At 40.9% G+C, this 25,575-nt stretch overlaps 1 protein-coding gene and 1 long non-coding RNA gene across 2 annotated transcripts; one reads left to right on the plus strand and one right to left on the minus strand.

Moving 5' to 3' along the window:
- Window positions 1-210: 210 nt before the first annotated feature.
- On the plus strand, window positions 211-3,772 carry LOC307218358. The gene is made up of 2 exons (XR_013839943.1): window positions 211-393; window positions 3,374-3,772. It is a non-coding gene; the product is annotated as an uncharacterized lncRNA (long non-coding RNA).
- A 1,539-nt stretch (window positions 3,773-5,311) lies between these two features.
- On the minus strand, window positions 5,312-20,702 carry LOC307218265 (calreticulin-like). The gene is made up of 9 exons (XM_079980449.1): window positions 20,441-20,702; window positions 18,180-18,281; window positions 16,674-16,877; window positions 15,382-15,476; window positions 14,223-14,432; window positions 13,040-13,153; window positions 11,162-11,305; window positions 8,974-9,066; window positions 5,312-7,380 (listed from the first exon to the last, which is right to left on the minus strand). Exons 1-9 carry the CDS (start codon window positions 20,601-20,603, stop codon window positions 7,246-7,248), a joined length of 1,260 nt encoding a protein of 419 aa, XP_079836575.1. The 5' UTR covers window positions 20,604-20,702; the 3' UTR covers window positions 5,312-7,245.
- Between the last annotated feature and the right edge of the window lie 4,873 nt (window positions 20,703-25,575).

Consider the following 25,575-nt stretch of genomic DNA (forward strand, 5'->3'; position numbering starts at 1 on the left):
CTGCTGCGCAGCAAAGCCCGGCGCCCGGATCCCTTCCCGGCACGGCCCCCTCTGGAGCGGAGCCACCACCGATCAACCGCTCAATTCGGCCTCCGCTCGGAGGAATACTATTACGCTCGCCTGGCCCGGATTCCCAGCCAGCCGGCCAGGAAGGGTTCGGCTCGACCTCAGTTAAGCTCGGCGGCTACGAAAATGCGGACTGGAGTCCTGCAGAGGGAGAACTTGGCAGAGCTTTCTCGTTGGGCGGACGCGCTGTGGTGGCTAACCTCCGTTGTGTAATACTCTATAAAGTAGATCTCGCCGTGTTCGGTGCTGTTTGCTCCCGAGTAAGCACGCCCTACGATGGCAGCCTTACGGGCCATTTCCTTGGTGAAGGATCTCACAGCACAAATTGTAAGCCTTGCAAGCCACAAAGCATTTTCCTTTCTCAAGGATAGATCCGCTTAAGCTCAAAATGAATTGTTAGGGAATTGCGTTTCTGCTCTTCCGAAGAGAAGCTCTTTTATCAGTTAGACGGCCTGTATCTCAATCTTCTCTAGTATTCTGAATGCTCATTATCCGGTTCTCTTTTCCTCCTGCCTCAGTATAGATAGCAGTTCTAGAACAAACACCTAAAACCCTATGCATATTTACTTAGAAATAAGTCCCATTGAATTTCGTGGAACCTACTTCTGACTACGTGGGAGGGCTTTTTGCAGTTTCCCTTGTTCCTATTTTATTCAAAAGTGCAGATGCTGCTTGAATGGATTCTTTGGACTTAAGTTGGATACAAAACACAAATAGGATCGACAAAATTCTAAATCTATACAACAAGAATGGGGAACCTGTGGTTACTGGACTACAACTCCCATAATCAAGAACTGCCTCTCCCCATATGAACTGAGCCAGACCCTGTGCTCATCAACTGAAGCCCTACTCCGCGTGCCCCTCCATGAGATGTCCAGAGGGTGGCAACCTGATAACAGGCCTTTTCTGAGGTGGTTCCCCATTGTGGAATGCTTTCTTCAGGGAGACTCACCTGGTGCCTTCACTACATATCTTTCAGTGCCAGGCAAAACCATTTTTTCAACCAGGCCTTTGGCTGTTAACAATCCATGACCTTTTAAAGCCGATGGGTTGTTTTTAATGATTCCCCCCCCCCACTGGTTTTAATTAATGTAGGGGGTTTTGCTTTGTCATTTTGTTGTCATAAAGATGCCTTGAATTGCCTGCAGCAAGAGAAGTAGTTTAATAAATTTAATAAATACTAATAATCATCCCTGACCCGACTGTACTGGCAGTGGCCGGTGGGTGTCTGACAATATCTGATGGGAGAAAAATTGTCCATTTGTGTTGTCCATCTTAAGAGGACTAATGAGCAATTTAGAAAATTAATAATAATAATAATAATAGAATTATAATAAAAAGGCAGCTGACTGTTAGTTTATTAAGAGACAGTGCCAGTGCAGGCCAGGCAATTGCAGATCAAATTAATACAGCATCCAGCAGGCAGAGAAGAGCCTTCAGCAATGTGTAATAGTCCACAAAAGTGTCCCTATTTTTATCTGTGAAATGCTGGAGAGACTGTGATACTTCTGAACGTAGGCCAGGAACATATCTGCAGATTCCTCCATTCCTCTGAAACAAATGGAAGTCGCCCAGTAGCAGAGGTTAACATATTCAGCCCCAAGGTTGCCATTTAAAGTCACTACAAAACTTACAAACTTGAATAAATATCATATGACCTTCAAGCAATGTATAACTGCCAGAGGTTTAGCCAATGCTCACACACTACTCAGTAATGTACTCTGACAGAAATAGAGCATGAAATGATACCACTTCAGAATCAGCAACAGCCTGCACACTAGCGCTGTACTGTTTATTTTATCTTCAACAAGCACAAGGAGCTTTGATACATTCTGCTGAAAACAGACTTTTCTCACTAAACACACCATAAATCATAGAAGTGGCTTTCTTCTTTATTTTACAAAGTTGTCCATGTAACACATTGAACTTTAAAACAACTGTCACAGCATGGGGGGGGGGCAGGCGCGGGAACTGATACTGAAAAGGAAAAAGATCCCCAGTTAGTTGCATGGACTCTAGGTTCAAATTAGGCAACACATGTGCACACATAGGCAGAGAGATATCTCCAACATGCATACAAAGTCAACACATTGTTGCAGCAATGTACAAGAAAGCATTGGTTGCAAACCAGCTGTCCTCTGGAGGGCCAAGGTACATGCAACACAGGGGATTTCTAACTGGATCTTCCTATGGTTTTATTTTTGTCCACAGCCTGGGCAAAGAGAAAATACACAAATGAAAACAGAACATTGTGAGGAATGGCAGACATGCCCACAACATCCCAAGAAACTCTGCCACAGCCTACCAATTGGGGACAGTGCTGGCAACACAATCCATGTGGAAACAGATGCAGCCAGTCTCCCACATGTTGATCCAGGTGCACATTGCCATGTTTCAAACAGAAAAAAATAAAGCCAAAAGGTAATGGAGCCCTGTTGCACACTTCGCTAAAACACAAGCTCACATGCTCAGGAGGTTGCTTCCATTTATCTCTCATGGCCGTAAGCACCAAAATAAAATGTAAACCTTATCTTAAACTGTGCTAGCTTTAAACTATAGCTAGAATATACGAAAAATTGTAACTGATGGTTGAATCACCATGCCCATTGTATGGTGTAGGGTCAGGACCCGGTAGCGCTTTTTAGCAGGATGAATTTCTGATGTCTTGTTTGATTTAAATATCATTATATCCAATTGTGAAAAGCCTCACAGAACCTTGACCCCTAAGCCATCAGGATACTACAAGGTCTCGCTGAGATGTGTTTGCTTTCTAGTCAAAGAAGCCATTTTGTGTTAATTACCTGCCCTGGAGTTTTAATTTTTAAGTGTGCTTTTAGGTATTAAAGGGCTAGCACCCTCTGGGCAAATCTTTATAAGCTTAGGCTGTTCAATTACATTTATGTACAACTTCCTTCTGTAATGTTTGGTTCTATTGTTTTATAAATTAAAAAGTTTAAAAATACAGTATTACTTCACTAATGCACAATGTTCAGACAAAGAATATGAATGTAGCAGAATTTTAATGCTGAAAACTGAAGTGTCTTCAGTGATTCATTTGTGTCATTTCTGATAGGTTGCATGTCCAATTGAATGAGAATGCCTGTGATGGCCATGCTAATTATTTGACTCATGGCAAGAACAAAGGTCTCCTTGGGTGTATGTTAATGACCTTACTTCTCAGGAAACATAGGATAGAATTCAAACTATACATAATGGTCATGCTGCCTGAGACAGGCAGATGTGTGCTGCAAAATGTCATGTATTGTTCTTTTGACAAGTCTGCTAATTTTTTTGCTGTTTTCCCTAGATAGCTAGGTACTGGAGTCCAACGTTGAAGGAAACCAGCTTGTGTATTTCTGAATGAGCCCCAGCTCTGGAGCTAAACATGAGCTTAGACAATCTGTGTGTTCAGCTGTGTGTGGAAACCTGATAGCTGTCTTAACACAAGAAACAATTACCTTTCCATTTTACTTACTAGAAGAAAGAATTGTTGTGGCTGTGCATGTAATGTCCTTGCTGTCCATTCTGCCCTTTTAGGAGTGTCTTCCCGAACAGTGTCCCTTGCAATACTGTCTACTCCCTGCATAACAGTATAGTGTTGAATGTGATGGCTATGCCCAGGGGTGGCACGTCCTCCCATTTTGTCACCTGCGACAGAACGGGAATGTAGTAGACAGTAGTAAAGCTCAGGCCACAACTTTCCTGACCACTTTTGTTGCTTGTTTCTTTATTTCTGTTAGTCAGAGTGAACTTCACCGGATGAGGCCCCATCTGGAGTTGTATCATACAATTTTAAATAGTGGTGGCTTCCTCCTAATAATCCTGTGAAGGGTAGTTAAGGTGCTGAGAGTTATAAAGAGACAACCCTATTCTTCTTACAATTTCCAGAGTAGTTTAATATTCAATCCTTCCCAAGGAACTCTGGGCTTTTGCTTTTTCTTTCTTTGTGTGTCTTCAAAGACATGCTGGGACATGCATTTATTTTTTGGCTAACAATGGATGCTGTGAGCCTGGCAACTTGTTGATACAAATGCATGTTCAGGAACACCATACAAACGTATCATACACAAGTATACACCATATAAAAATAGTTTGAGAAGGGGCATGAGGTTGTTCACAGCTTGATTTGACCGTGGGTTATTTATTGTATAAGTATACTGAATGCTATTGCCAGTTTGGTGTGGGGAGAACTGTGAGCAGATTGGTGATTTTAAGATGTACTCTGCACAAAGGATGATGACCAAACCAGTGTATTTAAAACAAACTGGAATGCACATTACATATGAGAAAGGGTCTCCAGAAACCTCTCTCTTCCAACTACCTGAAGGCCTAGATTTCTGAGATGGTGTTGTTTTTTAAGATCTACTTTTCACTTGGCATTTTGGTAAGAGTAGCAGTGAGTCGAAGCATAATGTGGCTGGCTGGCAATGAAGTATTTCTATTTCAGGCTGAAGTTATTGTTATGGAAGAACTAAATACAGATTCTTCATTGGGGAAGTAGGTGCAGTCTGTACATGCACACGCCATTTATTTCTGAGGCTCAGAATTCTTAATCATGTATTCCCTTGTTCAAGGTAAACCTCTTGGGACAGCATCACGTTTTGATTAAATATTGTCTGCACATTTTCCTTCTCAGTAAGCCAACATAAAAAATAGCCCACCATAAGATATTGAGACTAATTAAGATTTTATCCTCTCTGCCGCAGCTCAGTGTATGGCATTGGGTACATTACTGTGGTACACTTTCAATCAAGTTGGTTGGTGAGCTAGCCATGGCTTACAGAAACAACGGAACAACTGTCCAATTGCAAATGTATTATTGCATAAGCTTGTATGGATTACCAAGAAGGATGCATTTGATTAAGCGGACTCTGTGATCTACTTTATAAGGTTGCTGTGAGGCTAAAGAGACTATAAACACTTTGGCAAACCTAAAATGCTATTACAAAAAGTAGAGGGGTGCCTGGGATAGTTCAGATGATAACTCAGTGTGCAGAGCCTATATATTAGTATGGGAGCATGGATTGCCACTGCCTGCACACCTCACCCAGGCAAGCCTGTCCCAGCAGATAGCCACACACTGGATTTGCCAAGGACCTACCTAACATGTAAGGTCCAGTGTTCATAGGCCTGAATATACTGGCTGTATCCCAGATTATTTTTTCTTTTATTTCTGAGTTGGGTTTATTTTCATGATTCAAAATCTGACCCCAACCCTCCAATTCAAAATCAGGGACAGGCAGGCTGGATATAGACTTTTTATTATGATTATTCCTTATTTATCAGTATTGCATTTATATCCATTCCACCTTTCCTCCAAGGAGCTCAAGGTGGCATGCATTCATTCATTTCCCCATGTTATCCTCACAACCACCCTGTGAGGTAGGTTAGTCTGACAGTGACTGGCCCAAAGTCACACAGTGAGTTTTTAATGGCCAAGTGGTGATTTTAACCCTGGTGTCTCAGGTCCTAGTGCACTTAGTATCTCTATACCTTATTCCACATTCTTGGGAAAAGATAAAGAAGTGAGTAAGTGGGGAGAGGGTAGAATATTTTCCCATAGGTCTGGAAATTGATGGGGTCCTTTGTTAAGGCCTATGTGGCACCTTTAACTAATTCAAGCTGCAATCCTATGCATTTCAATCCCCATGCAATGTAGTTATTGTGGTATGAATCTGCACTTAGCACGTAAGTGCCTTACCTTGATTTAAGTATTAAAAAACTTCAATGCTTAAGTGTCCACTCTTTCTTTGCAAAGGGTAAGGACGGGGAGAACCAGAACAAGTGGAGGCAACGTAACTTTTCTCAGAGCAGTGAAGCAACTGTGAGAGAAGGAAGCCCTTCTGAACCAACATAAGTCCTTTTTGTTTTGTTAAGTACAACTGTACCATAGTATCTTTTTAAGGGAGGAGGATGGGCAGAAGACAGGAATAACTTGGGCATGCTTCTGTGACCTAGGAACCCTACACAGTCCAGTGGTCACTGCCTATTTATGCTATACATTGATAGTGGAAAGTTACATACTCGAAATATATTGGGTGGAAATCCAGGCAACTATCTCTCCTCTTAGTGTTGTGCCATATGACTACATAATGTTTCCATGTGCATTTGTGGTGGGAACTTATAAAGAATGGAACAATTCACAATAGTTCAGGAACCTCAGTGTGTGTAAGAGGTGCACATGTGAATTCTCAGCTGTAAGTTGTAGTTGAATTAGTATAATGGTATATGGTTGAATCACTATGATGGTCATGTGAGGTGCCATTTACACCTGATATCTGCAGACCTGCATGTTTTAAGCTTGTCTACCCAAAACATGTATAAAATAGAGGTTAGGTAGAGATTTAAAGGGGCAGAGTTTCAGCCAGAATTTTGTTTCAACTGTTGGATATCACTGTCTCCTTTGTGCAGAAGCAATGCTACAGTATAATCACAGAACCCATTGAAGGGCAGGGGAGATGTATGAATGAGAAAGTGGGAAAAAGCAGCCCATGCAACATTCCTAGTTTACAGCAAAGCTAGTCTCCATTTGTTTTACAATATGCCAGACTTTGGGGGGAGGGAGAAAAAAGTGATGTCAGGGGAAACCTGTAACCAAAAAAAGAGAAGGGGCACTACAATACAATTAGCTAACTTGGGGTGGGTAGTTATAGAGGGTCAACTTACCATGAGAACGGGCCTTCTTTGCTTCCATTTTGCTTAATTTCTAAAAGTTGGTGAGTTTTAAAAAGTTATTTTAGAAAGCTGAGCAGCCACCCACAACCACAGTGGGAATTCCCTCCCTGTAAAACCATTTCAGCAATCAAATTGCCACCTGCAAATGATGTAGTAAACTGTTATAGACATTTCAATCTATCCCTAGTTTAGGTATCAAGGAATATGACCTCTGACTGAGCCAGTGGTTCTTTGCTATTTTCTACATCCCCACAGTACATGAGTTGCATCCATCTATGTGTCTCTGTATGTGTCGATGTCCCCTCCGGAATTAAATAAGAAACCCAACCATTTTGCTTGTACCACCATTACCCACACTTATTAGCATAACAATTGTTGTCAGAACTTTTTACTGCCACTGCATTTCAGTTTCAGTAACAGATATTTAGAAAATAAATACAATATTTAGAAGTTGAAAAAAATTCCACCATGAGTTACAGTAACTATGCAATAAAATTTGGTTGATTAGAGCTCATCTTTAACATTGCGATCTTTTTTCTTCCTTTTTTCTTTCTTGCCTTCTTTTCCTTTCGGTTCCTCGTTTTCATTAATTTTTTTATACACAACATCTTGTCCCTGTCTTCTCTTCCATTCTCTCTCCTGTTTATTCAAACAAGAATTGTAAAGCATGTTGGCAAGATGAAAAACCATGTTAAATATTAATATAAATAAGCTGCAAATAACTTATTCAATAGTATTCCATGTGTTAAGACCAAATGAAGGTTATAGGAATACATTACCTCGAGTCAATTTTTTAAAAATGTAAATGTCACAGCCAGAATATGAAATGCAGACATTTACTTCTATAAGTTTCCGTAAGAGATTTGTTTTTGAAATCTGCCTCCCTTTCCTTCTTGGCAAAGAGTCAGTGAGAAAGAGGGCCTCAAACTGAAAATGTAGGTTCAAGCCTTAACTCTGAAGGTATTTTCCCCCAATCTAAAGTCACTATGAAAATTCCTAATAATCAGACGTGATGCAACACTGAAAACTTTCCCACCCTCAGATATTTTTGTCACTTTCTTTAGTGTTGTATATACCTTGCTGGGCTTTTTGTTATTTTTGTGCAATCTGTACAGCTACATTTGTACATTTATTCCTTAGTTTTCAGTAAGTTCTTCATAATTTCAAAAGAATTTAACTAGCTTCCCTTAACACCTAAAGCTTGTGTTTTTCAAGCAGATCTTAATATGTTTGGAACTACATCAGTTTTGTTTCTTACAATGTAATAATGGAAGCATGCATTTCTACAGTTCTTTACTGGCTACTTCTATGTATAAAAATATTATGTACAGTAGATATAGTATTGATTTTATGAATCCTGTAGTGCTAGTTATGGTTAACTAAACTCTGCAGGATGTGCAGTCTAATAATTCTATTCATGTTTACACAGAAGTAAATCCTACTATGTTCAACAAGATTTACTTCTAGGTAAGGGTGCACAGGATTACAGCTTGCTCGAACAGGACTGACTGAACTTAACAAGATATAGTATCAAGCAGATATGTGTAAGGATCAGACTATAAGGAACTTGGCATATTTCTTGAATAGTAATGGAATATTGTGTACCCACACAAATTATGCTTGCTTTACAACTTACCCCCTGTTCACCCACATTTTCCTTAGTCCTTCAGGCCCAAGGATGGTGTACCTCAGACCAGCAAAGATACCCCATTGAATCCTGGTCCTGTTTTACCTTATGAAGCATCTGAGCCTTACTGTATTGCTAGAGGAATTCTCTTGTGAGCTAATGATAACAGCAACCAACAGCCTGGATCAATTCACAGGAGGATTCTTCTGCCAATGCAGTAGGGCTCAGGTGCTTCATAAGGCAATCAGAACCAGGTACTGGTATTCCTAGATACAAATCTGTGGTTAGAGGTCTAAGTGACCTGTGCTAGGAATGCCTTTCACCAACTTTGTCTGGTACACCAGCTATGAACATAACTGAATTGTGATAACCGTAATCCATGCATAAGTAACCTCAAGACTTGATAACTGCAGTATACTCTATGTGGGGAAGTCCTTGGGCCTGGTCTAGAACCAGGTAGTGCAGAATGTAGTGGCGAGACTGCTGCAGGCTCTTATGGTAATTATACAAATGCCTGGACACCTGGAGCTGTGCAGGTATACTAGCAGAAGCCCTTCTGCACCATCTCAATGCAGCCACTCTTGTATGGTGATTGCGTTACTTACAAATGTGGGACCCCACATTTCATTCCCAGCATCTTCAGCATATTGTTCATCATTTGTGATAAGAAAATTGTCAAAGATTGTGCCAGACTTTCCCTGTTGGAATGAAAAAGGTAGAAGGGAAAAATGAGTTACTGAAGTAAACACAATCTAGCTAGATTTGTGAGCCATATATGATAATGGAAGCCCAACAATGTGTACTCAGAAGTAAGACCTATTGAATTCAGTGACACATTATTAGGTAATGGAGTTATGACCGCTACCTGAATTTAACACCATCAAGAATGGTGCAGCCTGGCTTCACCAGAAAAAGCTCACAATATAAATTGGGTGTAACATTGGATACAATTATTAAAGGTGATGCAAAAAACCCCAAAAACCTACGGGTGGAATTTAATGTGAGATGGAGCAAGCTCCTCTCTTCTCCCACCACATGCTGTTCTGGGGGTTTTCCTCCTCACCTCCTTCCATCCAATTTTAAGGGGCTTACAGGGAGAGAAGGAGGGAACCCTATTGGGCAAGTTGAAGTCCTTGTGCAGGGCTTCTGCTGACGGGGCTGGTTATGTGAGTCCTGCCTTATAGCTACAATAGAACGCTGCAAGAATGGGTGATACATGGTTTCTAGAAGTGAGACTGTACAAAGCTGCATTATTTTCTTCTCAACCCTGTATTCAGTGGCTATTTATTTAAAATAATTTATTTCATTCTGTATACTAAAATAATATAAAATATGAACAAGCAATAGAAAATGGCAGCGTGCATATATAATATTTCATTGTTATTTTGAGGAAAACTTCCTAGCTCACACATGCATAACATAGTAACCAATTCCTTCAACCAGAAATTCAACATTTTGTGATGGAAGCAAATATATACAGTCCCAAAGCTGTTGCTTCATATCTATATTAAGTTTATATTTATTCTACTGTATTTATGTTTTCATTCTGTAGAATTTTGATTTAAAAAAAATCAGTTTCTGTTTGCCATGGACTAGGTAAAATTGGTTGGAATTCAACCATGACATGCAAAGAGTACGGAATTAGGTGATTGTCCCCATTTCTTCTTTAGGAAACTGTCTCGTTTTCTGAAGACTAGAAGCCAGATTCAAAATGCTTCTATTTCCCTGTATCAGGAAGGCTTACCTATATATCTAGTTACGGTATCTGGAGCCTTTTACAGTGGTACCTCGGGTTACAAACACCTCGGGTAACAAACACTTCAGCTTACAGACTCCGCTAACCCAGAAGTAGTACCTCGGGTTAAGAACTTTACCTCAGGTTGAGAACACAAATTGCGCGGCAGTGGCAGCGGGAGGCCCCATTAGCTAAAGTGGTATCTCAGGTTAAGAACAGTTTCAGGTTAAGAATGAACCTCCAGAACAAATTAAGTTCGTAACCAGAGGTACCACTGTAATGAAAAATGATTCTCAGATTGCAGATGTCATAGGCTTTGCATTAAAAGCCCCACATTTCAACAATATACATGTAAGTCAAAAGTAAGTTCCACTGTGTCTACCAATTTAGCATGCACCTATTCTAATAAATTCAGAATTAACACTGCATTCATACTCAAAGCCAGTACACAGGTTTGTCATCCCATCAATCCAGCTATATCATAATCTTCTAATCTCAGAGGCCATTCTTCTCAAATTATCTACTCCACAATAATCCTACTCCAGAGTACATGGTGTGAAGATCATCACTGAAGCAGATTCTATAGATGACCATGCAGCTGTTTGAATTAATTGCAAATGCTGCAAATGGGAAACACAATACAGTGGTACCTCAATTTAAGAACAGTCCTGTTTAAGAACAATTCGGTTTATGAACTCCGCAAAACTGGAAGTAGCGTCCCGGTTTGTGAACTTTACCTCGGTCTAAGAATGGAATCCGAACAGTGGAAGTGCACCAGTGTCAGGAGGCCTCATTAGCGAAAGTGCACCTCGGTTTAAGAATGGTTTTGGTTTAAGAACGGACTTCCGGAACTGATTAAGTTTGTAAACCGAGATACCACTGTATATCATATTTTCAAAATGAATGGGCTGCTAATGCTATTTTTCTCCTGTGAATGATTCAAATTAGAAAATTGGACAGCTTTTCCCTCATAATGGTACAGAATACAACTAGACTCTGTAATAAGAATTATCTTTCCAGTTAAGGAATTATTTCTCAAAACTCTATAAAATACATACCTGTAAAATTTCTAAACCAATGACACTGATGTTGAAATACTTGTAAAGATTAGGATCAGGTGTGTATTCTGGATTATCAACTAATGGCTGAACCCATATGCCATTATAATTGGGATTTTTGATTATACGGGGCTTCCAAATTCCCTAAAAAAGAACAATTGAGACAAGCTTGAAGTTTATTTCCCCCAAACCTAATTTAGTCAAAATAAATCTTGGCTAAGTCTAGTGAAATAAAAATAATAATATGGAATGTATTATCATCATTTGCTAAATATGTACTGACACATTATTTACAGTTTTGAGTGTGGGCCTTTCATAGCGATAATGCCAAGAGAAGCTTTATTTTACAATAAGTAAAACCAATTATATACCATTGACTTGTACTTTAACAACGATTTCACTAGGATGGGGAAGTAGCCGTCCATATGTTGTTGGTTTCCCACTTCTCAACATCCCTTCCACTATGTTGGCTGGGGCTTATGGGAGTTGGAGTCTAGCAACAGCTGGAGAGCTACAGGTTCCTCACCCGTCTTAATTTGAAGATAATACAAGCAGTGGCGGAGGAACCCTCTCCGGCACCTGGGGCGGGGCAACCTGTATGGAGTGTGCATGTGCAGCATCCTGTATGGACTGCGCATGTGTGATGACTGTATGGGATGCCGCACATGTGCGGCAGCTGTACAGACTACTGCTTGCACGCGACAGCTGTAAGGAGTGCGCACGCACAGCAGCCCATATGGACTGTGCACAACCTTGGCTGCTCTACAGCTGGGGGGAGGCAGGGCCCATCTTTTCATCCCCCCCCCATGGCACCCGGGGTGAACCACCGCCTCTGCACACCCCTGAATACAAGTGGGAGAGGGGGACAGGAATGGAAACAGGAGGGGGGGAGCTGATGAGATGTGAATAGAATGGAGAAAGCAAAAAGTGATGGAAAGAGAAGTGAAGGTGGAGACACAACCAGGGATTCAAGCTGCAAAACTAAAAGTTGCAAAACTAAAGGTTTGAAACTGATAATATAAGGTGGGGAAAAGTTCTGCAAGGACTTAAAAATACCATGTGACAATCGTGGTAATGGAAGAAAAGCATAGACAATGATTTCAGTAGAGAGTAGGAAAAGCAGACTGGAGACAGCAACTACTTGGAAGAAAGAGAGAGAAAGAGGAATCCAAACCAGTGGGTCAAAAAGAGAGCAGCAAGAAAAACAGAGAAAGCAGTACCTATTTGAGGACTTAGTAAGTGATGGGATATAGCTGCTTGAAGGGAGATACTGGTTCAAGAGATGGCATTTAAGGTTGGGGGACTTGAGAAATACAGACAAAGCCAGATGAAGGTAGATTCAGGAAGACTGAACAGGAGAGTAGGTAGTAAGATAAAATGCCTCAGGTTTAAGCATGGTACCTTTTTGGACCAGTGGGCACACTCTGAATTTTGAGGAAGTGCTGTGGGTGCCTGTTACAAAATGGCTGCTATGGGGGTATGGCATAAGACAAGATTAGAGAGTGCAGTCACTGCTGCTCCCTCACCCCTGGACCTCACACAAATGCCATATGTGTGACTCCCCCCCCCAAAAGAAATACATCTCTCTCAACACAGAATATCACTGAGAAACCCCACCCTTTAGAAAACTTCCTCCATGGGTAAAGGAATGCCTATTTTTTTAAAACAAAACCAAAAACCAAAGATGCTCAAAGGACACAAACTTGGCACCAGGTAGACAATCCCTGGACTAAGTCATACTCAGAGACTTACTGAATTCAATGGACTTGACTAACTTAAATCTATCCATTTAAATGGGTCTACTCTGGGTATACAACCCCTACTATTTACCATCTAAGTCTCTGCATTTATTATTATGCAGACCTATACCAAGCTTACTCTGTACTCCGGGTTTGGAACCGATGGTGGTGCCCACTCTCCATCCATTTCTTCATCCCAGTCATCTGGCTTCATGACATTTGGGTCAGGAATTCTTTCTGGCTGATCCCAATCCTAAAACAGTATGCATTCATATAATCAATAAAGATTGTTTTCTCAAACATCTGTTTTAGCAGCAAGATAATCCTGACAGTTTATTAAAATGCTTGCTCATTTAATATCACATTGACCGATTAGTAAGTTGAGTTCCGTGTTGGAAGAGTAGCAAAATATATATGTATGTAAATAAATACATAAAAATAAGTATTGGTTATTATATTGTTTTCTGTTATCATCTAGCATTTCATATGTTACCACACTTAACAAGCTTTTAGGTTCTGTGGCATTCAACAAAATTCACTGCAACTACTACCAGGCATGGAAATTTGTTTGTATTAATCCCGTGATGGACATATACTGTATTGAACTTTGTGTTGAACCAAAGGTGAACTGTTCTGGAAGCACTGCAAACACCATCTTGGTAGTTAATATAACCCCACAATTAATTGGTAGTTGATGTAACAATGAGCTCATGTATGTTCATACTCACTTCCTTTGATATAAGTTAATTGGCTTGTTTTGATGTTATCCTTATCTGTGGGCTTGGGGTGCTGGGCTTTGAGTCCAGAATGGGGAACTATCTATAAGACTTGGGTATTTGCTATCTATGCCCTCATCTGGTCAGGTCAAGTAAGAAGTCCTGGCAAAAGTGACATATGCTGCTTTGTGTATAAAGAATGCATAAATGTTTGCTTGGGTGCAGACATTTGTCTGTAAAGGCAAAGACAAATGTCACTGAGATGCAGAATTGATTTTAGAGTTTAACCCAACTCAGCCCCAGGCAAGTAAATGATCATATATTGCCTCAGCTCCTCCATTTGCTAAATGGAAGTAATAATTAGCTACTATTGTGAAATTGACTGAAGTAAGAATTATTTAATAATAGAAATAATAAAAAGGGAATGATGGATATCAGACTGTTGTTGGAGCAAATCATAGAATTATAAGCACAGCTGCAACACCCACTGACTTCAACTGAGACAACAAGAGATGGTCAGTGGACAGAATGCAACTGGGGAAGTAGACAGCTTTAATGTACATATATATCTATATAGAAAGAGAAACCATGATACTGAAACCTTACATCTGGTTTCTTGTCCATGGGATCTTCAATAAGCTCCCTTTCATCCCAGTAGTCAGGTTTTGCCATTTCATGATCAACTATCTTCCTTGGAGGAAGGAAGTCCCAGTCATCTTCTAGATAGCCAGCCTCAGCAACGTAATTATCAACTTTCACTTCATATGTTAAATCTGGACGTAGTATCAAAGTGTAGAGATGGGTAAAGTCATCGGTCTCGAAAAAGAAAAATAATAAAGATTATTACATAAGTAGAGAGTTCTTTTCTCATATTCCAAACTGACTGCTGGTTTTTCCTGTTAAATGTTGCAACAGAATGTAAACTAAATGGGGGAAAAAAGGCAATCACTGCTTGAAGAGTTTGGAGGCCAGAAAATTGAGGACATGCCATGGTACTTATTATTGGTTGGTGAGAGCTATTTCCCTTGCTTCTTGGGTTGTGTGTCAAAAGTAAATGGTGCCTAGGATGCAAGAGTGGCAACCATAATGATTGGTGCCCATCAGCCAATGTTTGTTCTTGGCTACAACTTAACCATGATACTGGGTTCAGAGCTTAACCATGATCCTGGGTTCAGAGGACACATTAAGCAAAACTTTGGCTTAGTTGCTGCACCACACTCAGCTAAAAGGTCCAGGGAAGAGGAAAGCAGAACAAAGTTCCAGCATGCTTGCATGGTCCCAGTAACAATACGTATCAACAAAAGAAATGGAATGTGAAATCCAGACTTGTAGTTGATTTCCCTGAAACAAACCTGCTGCTCATGTTCTCTCCAAACAAACTACAATCTTGATTTAGATAATATAACATGCCAATGCTTGTAGCTTGTTGGTCCTGGTGCAGTGTGGTCAGGAGCAGCAGTGAATAAGTTGCGGTGAATCAGTTGAGAACTTTTTGAGCAGCATGCACTAGCACTTTTCATTAACATTAAACCATAGTTAAACAATCCCTTACTCGCCAACATAATTGTAATATATGTTACTATTAGTTTCAAAAACACTACTTGACCCAGACTTCAGCTATGGATTTTTCACTGTTGCTTGTGTGTGGAAAGTAGAATTTTAGCAAGACAGAAAGATACAAAAAATGCAATTAGTAGAGGAAAACTAGCAACAAAGTTTAGAAATCAACAATGCTTCTCAGATACCAAAAAAATACTGATCATACCTCGCATGTGATGTTTTTTTTGATCAAGTAATAATCATCTTTATAGTTGAAGATAACCTGCACTATCTTTTTGTCTTCTCCACATATATCTGGACCTAGGAGAAAACAACAGTGCTCTAAAAACCCAATTGACTTGGATCAGAATTCCACCTGCACAAATATAAGTCAGTTAATGATAGTTTGACCACTGATTTAGAAATTGCTGTTAATAGTGCTTTCTTCTTCTTCTTCTTCTTCTTCTTCTTCTTCTTCTTCTTCTTCTCCTCCTCCTCCTCCTCCTCCTCCTCCTCCTCCTCCAAACGTGGAAGGTGACTTACTTACTTCCTGTCCCTTGCAACCAACATTTTAATATTTTAAAACCATTTTAATCCCACTACTTCTAACTCTCAAGACAACATACATGGGAGATGAAAGAGCAGTTTTCAAAAATTGTAAGTAATAAGCAAAGTGTTAGACACATTGATTGCCAGCAAGTTAAAAAAAAAGATGTCAAAAGGGTTGATAGCTACTACTTTCAGTAGCTTTTAAAAAGTTCAGATTTATGTTCATGGTCTAATGCTGTGTATAGCTAAATTAAATCTTCAGAGACAATATCAAATGTTGGCACCATACAATGGGGCAGCAGAGGCAAGCTGTTGACTTCATGCCCTGCTTGTAAGCTCCCTGGAAGACTTCACCCTGATCCAGCAACCTTGTTCTCAGCTCATTGAATATACTTTGCAAAACATAAGGAAGCAAAAACTGGCTGTGTTTGCCCATAATACTGAGCTATTAATTATGGTTTAGTAAGCTAACCAGTGCACAAGGTACATGCTGGTGCATGCAGCCCATGTGCTCCCACCCTGCTTCTTCCTTAGTTGAGTGGGGAAACAAACCATTGAGCTTAACACTATCCCCAAACCAATTCTTGGGGTTTTTCTCTCCAAATAAACAATGTTTGGGAAGTCAATAACTTGGCTTCACATTTTGGTTTTCTGGAGAAAAACAAACCAGAAGAGCTGATTCAAGTGTAATGATAAGCCAACTGCTCTGTTGTGTGTTTCCTCATTTGACTACCGGAAGAGTATCGTAGGCGCTCTTGAACTTTTTGCACCAGATAGTTGACTAAACCATAAGTCATGGCACAGAATTGTGTGCAGCCACTGATTCTCACTGATATATACAGTGATGTAGAATCAAAAAAGATGAAAACAGAAATTTCCTTATAGTGCTAAGCCCAATTCTCTCTTGGCTTGCACTGTAAAAATGGATATGCTTTGACTGCTGACTAATAAGACATGTTGAGAACTTACCAAACATAATATAATATTCAGAATCTTCATTCATAACCTCTTGAACCAGGTCTGCAGAATAAAGTTTAACATAGGCACCACCACAATCGACATGTTGGTCATATTTTACTGTATACTGAAGCACTAACGTCTGACCTTCATTGTTGAAGGGTGGAAACCTTGCTGACACTGCATAATACTTAGTGTCTTCAGTTGCCTTCAGACCTGTAAAATTAAATCAAAGATATAGAATTATGGTTTAAATGACTTATTGTACTTTCACAAAATCTGTCCTTACTATGGTTATAATAATATAACCACAAAGACTGTCTGGCGTTATATAGAATATGAATATTAAATAACCTCTTGTCAGTTATATTGTTAACAAGAGCAGAAACCACCAATATACAAAATACCAATGTTGATTACTCTGGGAAGTTAGAAACTTCCATAAATATTAGTCAAGAAACAATTTACAGAGCCTGTACATCGATCGGGAAATAGACAAAGAGAAAATGGAGATGTCTGGAAAAAGGGATTGTTGGTGCTTGGTGAGAAAGTCCTGTGCAGCTGACAATCAGCTGGTCATTGGAGCTTCAAAGAGCAGTCAGTCCCAACAATCAGCTGGGATTCGCTGCAATAGCATGCTTCCCATCCCCCCAGAGGAAGCAGTCTGAATTCAGAGCACTGGAAGAAGTGCTTTAAACCCATGTCACTTTCTAGGTAGAGGGGGAAATGCTGTTTTTAGGAGCATTTTTCCCTCTGCAGAGACTTTTAAGGGACTCCCTATAACCACCAATCAACAGTCTCTTTGAAGGCATGCTCCCAGCTCCAATCAGCTGACAGTCACTGAAAGAGCTTCTTCAAAAGTGGTTGCTCTAACTACTGATCAGCTTCTTCTTTTAACAATGCCAGGGAAACAACTGGTGGGTAGCCTCCTACTGGTCAGATCCAGTTCCCCACTCCTGCCTTAAATCTACAGGGATCCAATTTATCATCTTTACTAGCACAGGTGGTTAGGAGTGCCTTTTGTCATTTTAGCTTGACCCTATTTTAGGAAAAAAGTAACACTCACTGGTTACATCCGGACTAGGCCACTGTAATGCTCTCTCTACAGATCTGCCTTTACATGTGGCTCAGAAAATCCAACTGGTATAGAACGCAGCCACCAGGATCTCATGTGATTTGGGCATATTGGATCATGTTACACTCATTCTACACCAATTACATTGACTGACTGTTTATTTATGGGCTCAATTTAAAGTGCTGGTTTGACTTTTAAGGAGCTAAATGTGTGGGATCACATTACTTGTAGGATCTATTTGCACCGACACAAATTTGCTCAGATGCAGAAACCCTGCTCTCTAGCCCACCACTAGTTATTTAGATGTTTTGTTGACAGTTATGTAGATGTTTTGATACTAGCCAATATTGTGTCAATAATGGAATAAAAGTGAATGAGGGCATGCATTCAGTCACAAATCTCATTTTTCACCACCTGGGGGATGGGAGAATGCATTATTTTACCTTTATCTTTTTCTCTATCTCCATAAAACCTTCCTGATGCAACACGAAATTTACCATAATCAGATCTATGTTTAGATTGAACCCATCGTTTCTCCCATTCATCTGAAAAAGCGAAAGAAGTGGCAATGAGGTATAGCAAAACAATAACATGCAACAATTATTTCACATTATGTAAAATAGAATGAATATTTTAGGACATACAGTGGTACCTCGGGTTACAGACACTTTAGGTTACAGACACTTCAGGTTACAGATGCCGCTAACCCAGAAATAGTACCTCGGGTTAAGAACTTTGCTTCAGGATGAGAACAGAAATCGCGCAGCGGCGGTGCGGCAGCAGCAGGAGGCCCCATTGGCTAAAGTGGTTAGGTTAAGAACAGTTTCAGGTTAAGAATGGACCTCCAGAATGAATTAAGTTCTTAACCCGAGGTACCACTGTACAGTACTATGCAAATTAACTCATGGCTGCACCACACATGGACTTAACAGCCATATAACAAGCAGTAATTTTCCAGATATTTAATCCAAACCCTGAACTGTGGTCAATGTTAACTATGGTTTGTTTAAACCAACAACAAAATAACTTCACAGTTTGAAGGCGAGTTGTTTTAAACCAACAAAACTAAACATTAACCACATTTTTTCAATCTGCATAACACAACAAGCTGTGGTTAAGCAAAAGCAGAAGCAAGCAGATTCTGAACTTCCCCTTGTGCTACTGTGCCCGAGGAAGAAAAGGGAGGGAAAGAGCATATGTATCAGAGGCAAACCATTGCTCAGTCTCATCATACTATACTGTGGTTTAGAGTGATATTTGAATGTGGCCACTGACAAGGAATACTACTAGAGCACTCATATTAGAGCACCTACATCTTTCTTAAAGATCATTCAAGTGATGATCATAGGCATAAAACTTGGCAGCAAACCTAAAAAGGCATTCTTAATATATCTTGAATTACATTTGGTTAAAAACAACCCTACAAAAAGTATTTTACTCAAGAATGCTTAGCTGAATATCGCAAAAGCCTATATTTAACTCCATCTGGAGCTAGAGAAAACTGCTCAATGATCCCAAGAGACCACTCGCTACATGTTGAATCATGTTTGTGATTTGCCTGGTTTATGACATGTTTATAACACTGAACATAGGGTTCAAAATTCAAACAAATGTAATATAAACCAGATTCAATTATTTTTCAAGCCATTTTGTAATGGACTTTCAGTACAAGACTGGTGTCATTTAGTATGTCTTCTAAAGAAAAGGTACAAACAGGCACAATAATAAATAATAATAACACCTGTACTGATCTTCCCATGGGATAGAAATAAGAAATTGGAAGACGGGAGGAAATTGTATGGGAGGCAGATGAGGACATGTAATATACTCTCTCTTCCTAGGAAACAGCACTAAAAACCTTCAAGAATGATTAACCAGAATCAAACTATTAACCAAACCCAGAAACCTAGTACTGTGAATGCATTTGCCTTTACCTCCATATAGAGCAGCACTTTAAATAAAATTGCAGTCTGCTTAGGAGTTGTTAAGAAGAGATATTGAAAGATATTGAAATTAGGACACATAGCACAAATTTTAAAGCTGTGCAGTCTCTTATGCAGGGAAACACACTATACTATATCAGGACATCAGTTGCTTCTGAATGTTTCAGAACAGACAGTAAAAACTATTTCTATCTGGGTTACCTTTTCTTCATATTTAAACAGATGAAACTCTTTAACTTTGGATACATCCTTTTATAAATTAGCTGTGCTCTAAGATTCAAAATGCATCAGGACTGACTCCTCATGTTCAAATGGTTTATCTCTGTTCCTTCCATGCATCACTCACAGTGAAATCCTATGAATGTCTACTCAGATGTAAGGGCCACTGAATTCAGTGAGACACATTGCCAGGTAGGACAGCAGAACAGGACAGCAGCCTCACAATATTTGCAAGACAACTGCCTTTAATTATTAGTTTTCCTAAACTTGGGAGGAAATTGCAAAATGTCAGTCGTCACTTTCATGCTTCTATCCTTTTTCCCCCCCTGTAGTGGTACTGAATGTACTGATAGTTTAGAAGACGGGATACCATACAAAATAGATATTTCATAGTGTTTTATCAATTAATTTTATTATTAAACAGTAAAAAAAATGAAATCAAACAAGAATGCAACTCTTTAGAGTAAGGCTACATAAATGAAAGAAGATTTAGAAGTCAACGGTTTCCTTCCAGAACAGAGAAACAGCAAAGTATCACTTACCTTCATCATCAAACTCTTCCCTAAAATACTCCTTTATTATTGTATGCTGTGGTGTCTCTAACATAGTAGAAGGGCTATCATCATTGTCATTGTCAGTTTGTTCCCCAAATACCAGTCCTATCAAAAAGGTCCCTAAGTAAATCAGCTGCATTACTGGTTTCATAGGAACTTAGCGTTCTGAAAGTGGTAGGAGGCTTCTTTAAATTGCACTGAGAGGACTATAGTAACACCCCCTCTGAAATATTGTCCCACTTCTCCTAATCTACAACCACAACAGTCACCACACTGATAATCATGCTGAACAGAAGGGTCTTTTCCACTGATTAGAATCCATGAATAACTGAGCTACAAGGACCAATCAGAAGGGACCACGCAATTGCGCTAGCACGGAAACTCCCTGGAGTGTCTCAAAGGAAATGGATTCTGAAGACACAGGTGTCTGGATCTAATTCAGATCAGTTCACACCCAGCCTTCTTACTCGACTACTCTTTGAAAGTATTGTTAGCATTCTGCCATTTGAAATATATTTGAGAACGTAGCAAGCAGAACTTTTTAGAATTCAGTACATCATAATAGCTCACCTTGTTTTTGTAAGTAAATATACTGTATTCATCTCAGTCAAAATAGCCTCAATCCCAACTGAAATGTTACCATTCCCACACTAGATTCCCTTTTGAAAATAAACTAAGTGGTTTGCAGCATTCTAGAAAAGAAAAGAAAAAGCTGGTCATGAGCTGTCACAATTTGACTACATTGTCGTTGTTGCTGTCTCTACTCCACATATTCAGCTAGTTATCAGTGTGTGTATATCCCACTCACATAAAAAGGAGTAAAGCTGCAAAGCCTCGCATGAGTAATCTACAAGAGCAGGAAGTTGATTAGAAACTATGGCCGCAATTCCACTTACCTGGCAGTAAGCCATATTTAATTCAGTGGGACTTAATTCTGTGTAGACATAGCTAAGATTGCAACTTTAAGCAGGAGTAGCTAGACTGTGTTCCTTCAGGTGCTGCTGATCTGTAACTTCCATCATCCACAAATACTGGCCATGCTGATTAAGGCGCTGATGGGTAGGTGGAGTCCAGCAATGTGTGCAGGGCCACAGGTTAGTCATCTCTGAACTAAAGGAATTAGAGCAGACACAAGCTTTATATCACTATGCAGAATCACCCCTCTACCATATAATTTCTAAACAAGATTGCAACCAAACACAGGTGGCTAACCAGAGGACCTCCAGATTTTTCTGAATTACCACTTCCATCATCGCTGGTAATTGGTCATACTGGCTGGGGCTCAGGTTTCCTAGTCCTGTTATAGTTGGTGACTATTCACTGTATTTCTCTAATTTGTATAAATCCAGAGTAATTCCAGTCATGATAAATGTTCAGACCAATCTCATGCATGTTTACTCTGAGGTAAGTCGCATGAGTTTAGGATTATAGCCTTAGTATATTAAAAAAAACATCTGATTCCATTGAGCATGCTTAGGAGCTGATTAATCATTTCACATAAAAATTATGTTGGTTATTATTAATTTCATTTATAAGCAGCCCTTCACCATAGGTTCCCAATTAGTGTGCACAAAATAGCTTCCAAACAATATGTTTTATTCTAGCATTGGGGAAAGATGTATTCTGATCCTTTGCAAACTTTCTCAGAGATGAATTAACAATCACTGAGTGTGCACAGGATTGTCACCCTAAAGTTAAACAGGAACAAATGGCTTATATTCTCAAGTATTCTGACAACATGTAATGCATGGAAGCTCATGCCATAATAAAATTTATCAGTCTTTAACATGCCACAAAACCTTGTTGTTTTGGCCTCTAATATAAATGTGGATATAATCGGGCTGTGGAGGAGTGGTTTTAGTAGAAAGTTTTAATAGGGATTTCCCCCCATTCCAGCTCTGCAGTCCCAGGAATACTGAGCAAAAGGTCTGAGAAATCATGTGAATTCCTTAAGGTCTTTGAAACTATCAACAGTAGTACAGTGGTACCTCGGGTTAAGTACTTACCGTATTTTTCCTTCTATAACACGCAGATTTTTTCTCCTAAAAAGGAAGGGGAAATGTCTGTGTGTGTTATTGAGCGAATGTGTGGTCCCTGGAGCCAATTGGTGCGAGGGGAGGCAAAAAAAGCAGGCAAAAATCAAACCGCGCGTCTCCTAGAAGGGAAACTTGAAAAGAGGAAGCGGCTGCTTTCCGGCATTCTGCCTCAGGGTCTTACTGCCCACCCACCTCTGTTTCCTTGCTGTGTTTGCTCAAACGGAACAAAGAGCAGGGAAAGCCCCTCCCCTCCAGGCAAGCAGAGGGGAAAGCTGAAAACATGCAGGAGGGAGAGAGAGAGAGAGAGCGCGCAAGCTGGCTGGCTTGGGTGGGTAGGTGAGGGAAAACTTTTGCCTTGCTTTCCTCCCTACCCCTCTCCTGCATTCTTAGCCAGCTGCTTCTCTGCACACCCCTCTCCTGCTCCTTGTCCCTTCTGTGTTTTTCCTTCCCTCCCCACTTAAAATGTGGTTAAAAAGCATGGATCCACATGGATCCTCAGGATCTTTGCATTGGGTCAGCCCAAATTCACCATCAGATCACATAGCATGTCCATGGCTACAGCCTGCCCCCCAAAAATCACGTACCCACTGTTGCCTGGGGCTGCAATGGTGCAAAAATGTGGTTAAAAAGCATGGATCCACATGGATCCTAAGGATCTTTGCATTGGGTCAGCCCAAATTCACCATCAGATCACATAGCATGTCCATGGCTACAGCCTGCCCCCCAAAAATCACGCACCCACTGTTGCCTGGGGCTGCAATGGTGCAAAAACGTGGTTAAAAAGCATGGATCTACATGGATCCTCAGGATCTTTGCATTGGGTCAGCCCAAATTCACCATCAGAGCACATAGCATGTCCATGGCTACAGCCTGCCCCCAAAAAATCACGCACCCACTGTTGCCTGGGGCTGCAATGGTGCAAAAACGTGGTTACAAAGCATGGATCCACAGGGATTCTCAGGATTTTTGCATTGGGTCACCCCAAATTCACCATCAGATCACATGTCTGTGGCCACAGCATGAAGCACAAAAATGATACAGCCACTGTTTTATTCAGAATGTTTTTTCCCTTGTTTTCCTCCTCTAAAAACGATGTGCGTGTTATGGTCAGGTGCGTGTTAGAGAGCGAAAAATACGGTAATTCATTCCGGAGGTCCGTACTTAACCTGAAACACCACTTTAGCTAATGGGGCCTCCTGCTGCCGCCGCAGCCCAATTTTTGTTCTTAACCTGAAGCACTATTTCTAAGTTAGTGGAGTGTGTAACCTGAAGCGTATGTAACCCAATGTACCACTATACTGAAGCATATTGCCACATGCCAAGAAGAACTCTGACCATTACTTTCCTGTTTAGTGAACATGATTGCAGAAGTGCTCAAATGCACAGTTTGCTTCATGGTAAAGAACATACCCCAATCCAACTTTGCACTTTTCTAGGCTTGTCTCCATCCTCCTCTCTGCTGAATTCTACAAGGGCACAACTGAGAGTAAGGAGAAGGAAGCAGACAGCCAGAGCCACCAGTTGGACTGGCTGTATAGGAAAGCAGGCAGCTAGGAGGCTTGACCCTGCTCCACTGAATTGAAATTTCAGCCTTCATGACATAGGAAAACGGCCAAGTAAACAGCTATTTTCGTGGAGGAGGGTCAAGATATTAACTGATATGCATGAAATATCATATATAGCTATATAATCCCTAGTGTAGTAAGATAAGACCTTTGGAGCAGGCATTTTTTTAAAAACCGGCTTAGTAGGGCAGTAATTATGAACCGCCCTAGTAGGGCAGTAATTGTTCCTTGACAATTGTCACCTGATGATGGCACCTGGGGCAGCCTGCCCCCCGCCCCACCTCCTACATCCCTGCTGACGAAAAGCATAGTAGATTAGGGCAGTGGCGTAGCGTGGGGGTGCAGGGGGGGCTGGCCGCACCGGGCGCAACATCTGGGCGTTAGCGTTAGGGGGCGCAAATCCATGGGTTAGGGGGCGCAAATTACTTGCCTTGCCCCGGGTGCTGACAACCCACGCTACGCCACTGGATTAGGGCAATCCAATCAGAACTAGAATGTCTGCAAAATACCTTTACAGCTCCAGGGTTCTGAGAAAACTTGTCAGTGCTGAGTGAATTCCACATCTGTAGTGGAAACAGGATAATAAGCACCGTCTTTATTCAGAGTGACACCCAAATGAAGTTCTGTAACTCTGAATGCACTCGAAAGGAGTTTCATCGAGGCTTTCTTCCAGGTCACCTACGTGCAAGCAGAAATGCAGCTTTTGGCTCTTTTAAGCCCATACTGGCAGCAGCCTTAAATGCTTCGCTATACTTTAAGACAGCATCTTAAAAAGCAGAGACATCACCTTGCCAACAAAGGTCCGTATAGTTAAAGCTATGGTTTTCCCAGTCGTGATGTATGGAAGTGAAAGCTGGACCATAAAGAAGGCTGATCGCCGAAGAATTGATGCTTTTGAATTATGGTGCTGGAGGAGACTCTTGAGAGTCCCATGGACTGCAAGAAGATCAAACCTCTCCATTCTGAAGGAAATCAGCCCTGGGTGCTCACTGGAAGGACAGATCGTGAAGCTGAGGCTCCAATACTTTGGCCACCTCATGAGAAGAGCAGACTCCCTGGAAAAGACCCTGATGTTGGGAAAGATGGAGGGCACAAGGAGAAGGGGACGACAGAGGACGAGATGGTTGGACAGTGTTCTCGAAGCTACGAACATGAGTTTGACCAAACTGCAGGAGGCAGTGGAAGACAGGAGTGCCTGGCGTGCTCTGGTCCATGGGGTCATGAAGAGTTGGACACGACTAAGCGACTGAACAACAATACTTCCCCAAGACTTTTCCAAAAACCCTCGTGCGCCCCCTAACGATTATTATTTTTTTGGGCCCCCCTCCACCTTGCGTCCCTCAGTACACAAGTCACGCCCCCTCACTCTTTATCTCCTCCCTCTCGTTAGCAGCGTAGGCTGTGTGTGTGTGTGTGTGGTGTTTTTTTCCCTTGCCGCGCCCGCCGCCTCTCTCCTCTTAATCTCGCGCCGCCTCAGTCAGGCCTAGCCCACTGACGGTGAGCGCGCACCCGCCCGCCCGCT

The sequence above is a fragment of the Podarcis cretensis genome (genome assembly GCF_951804945.1).
Source record: "Podarcis cretensis genome assembly, chromosome: 6".
Taxonomy (NCBI): Eukaryota; Metazoa; Chordata; class Lepidosauria; order Squamata; family Lacertidae; genus Podarcis; species Podarcis cretensis.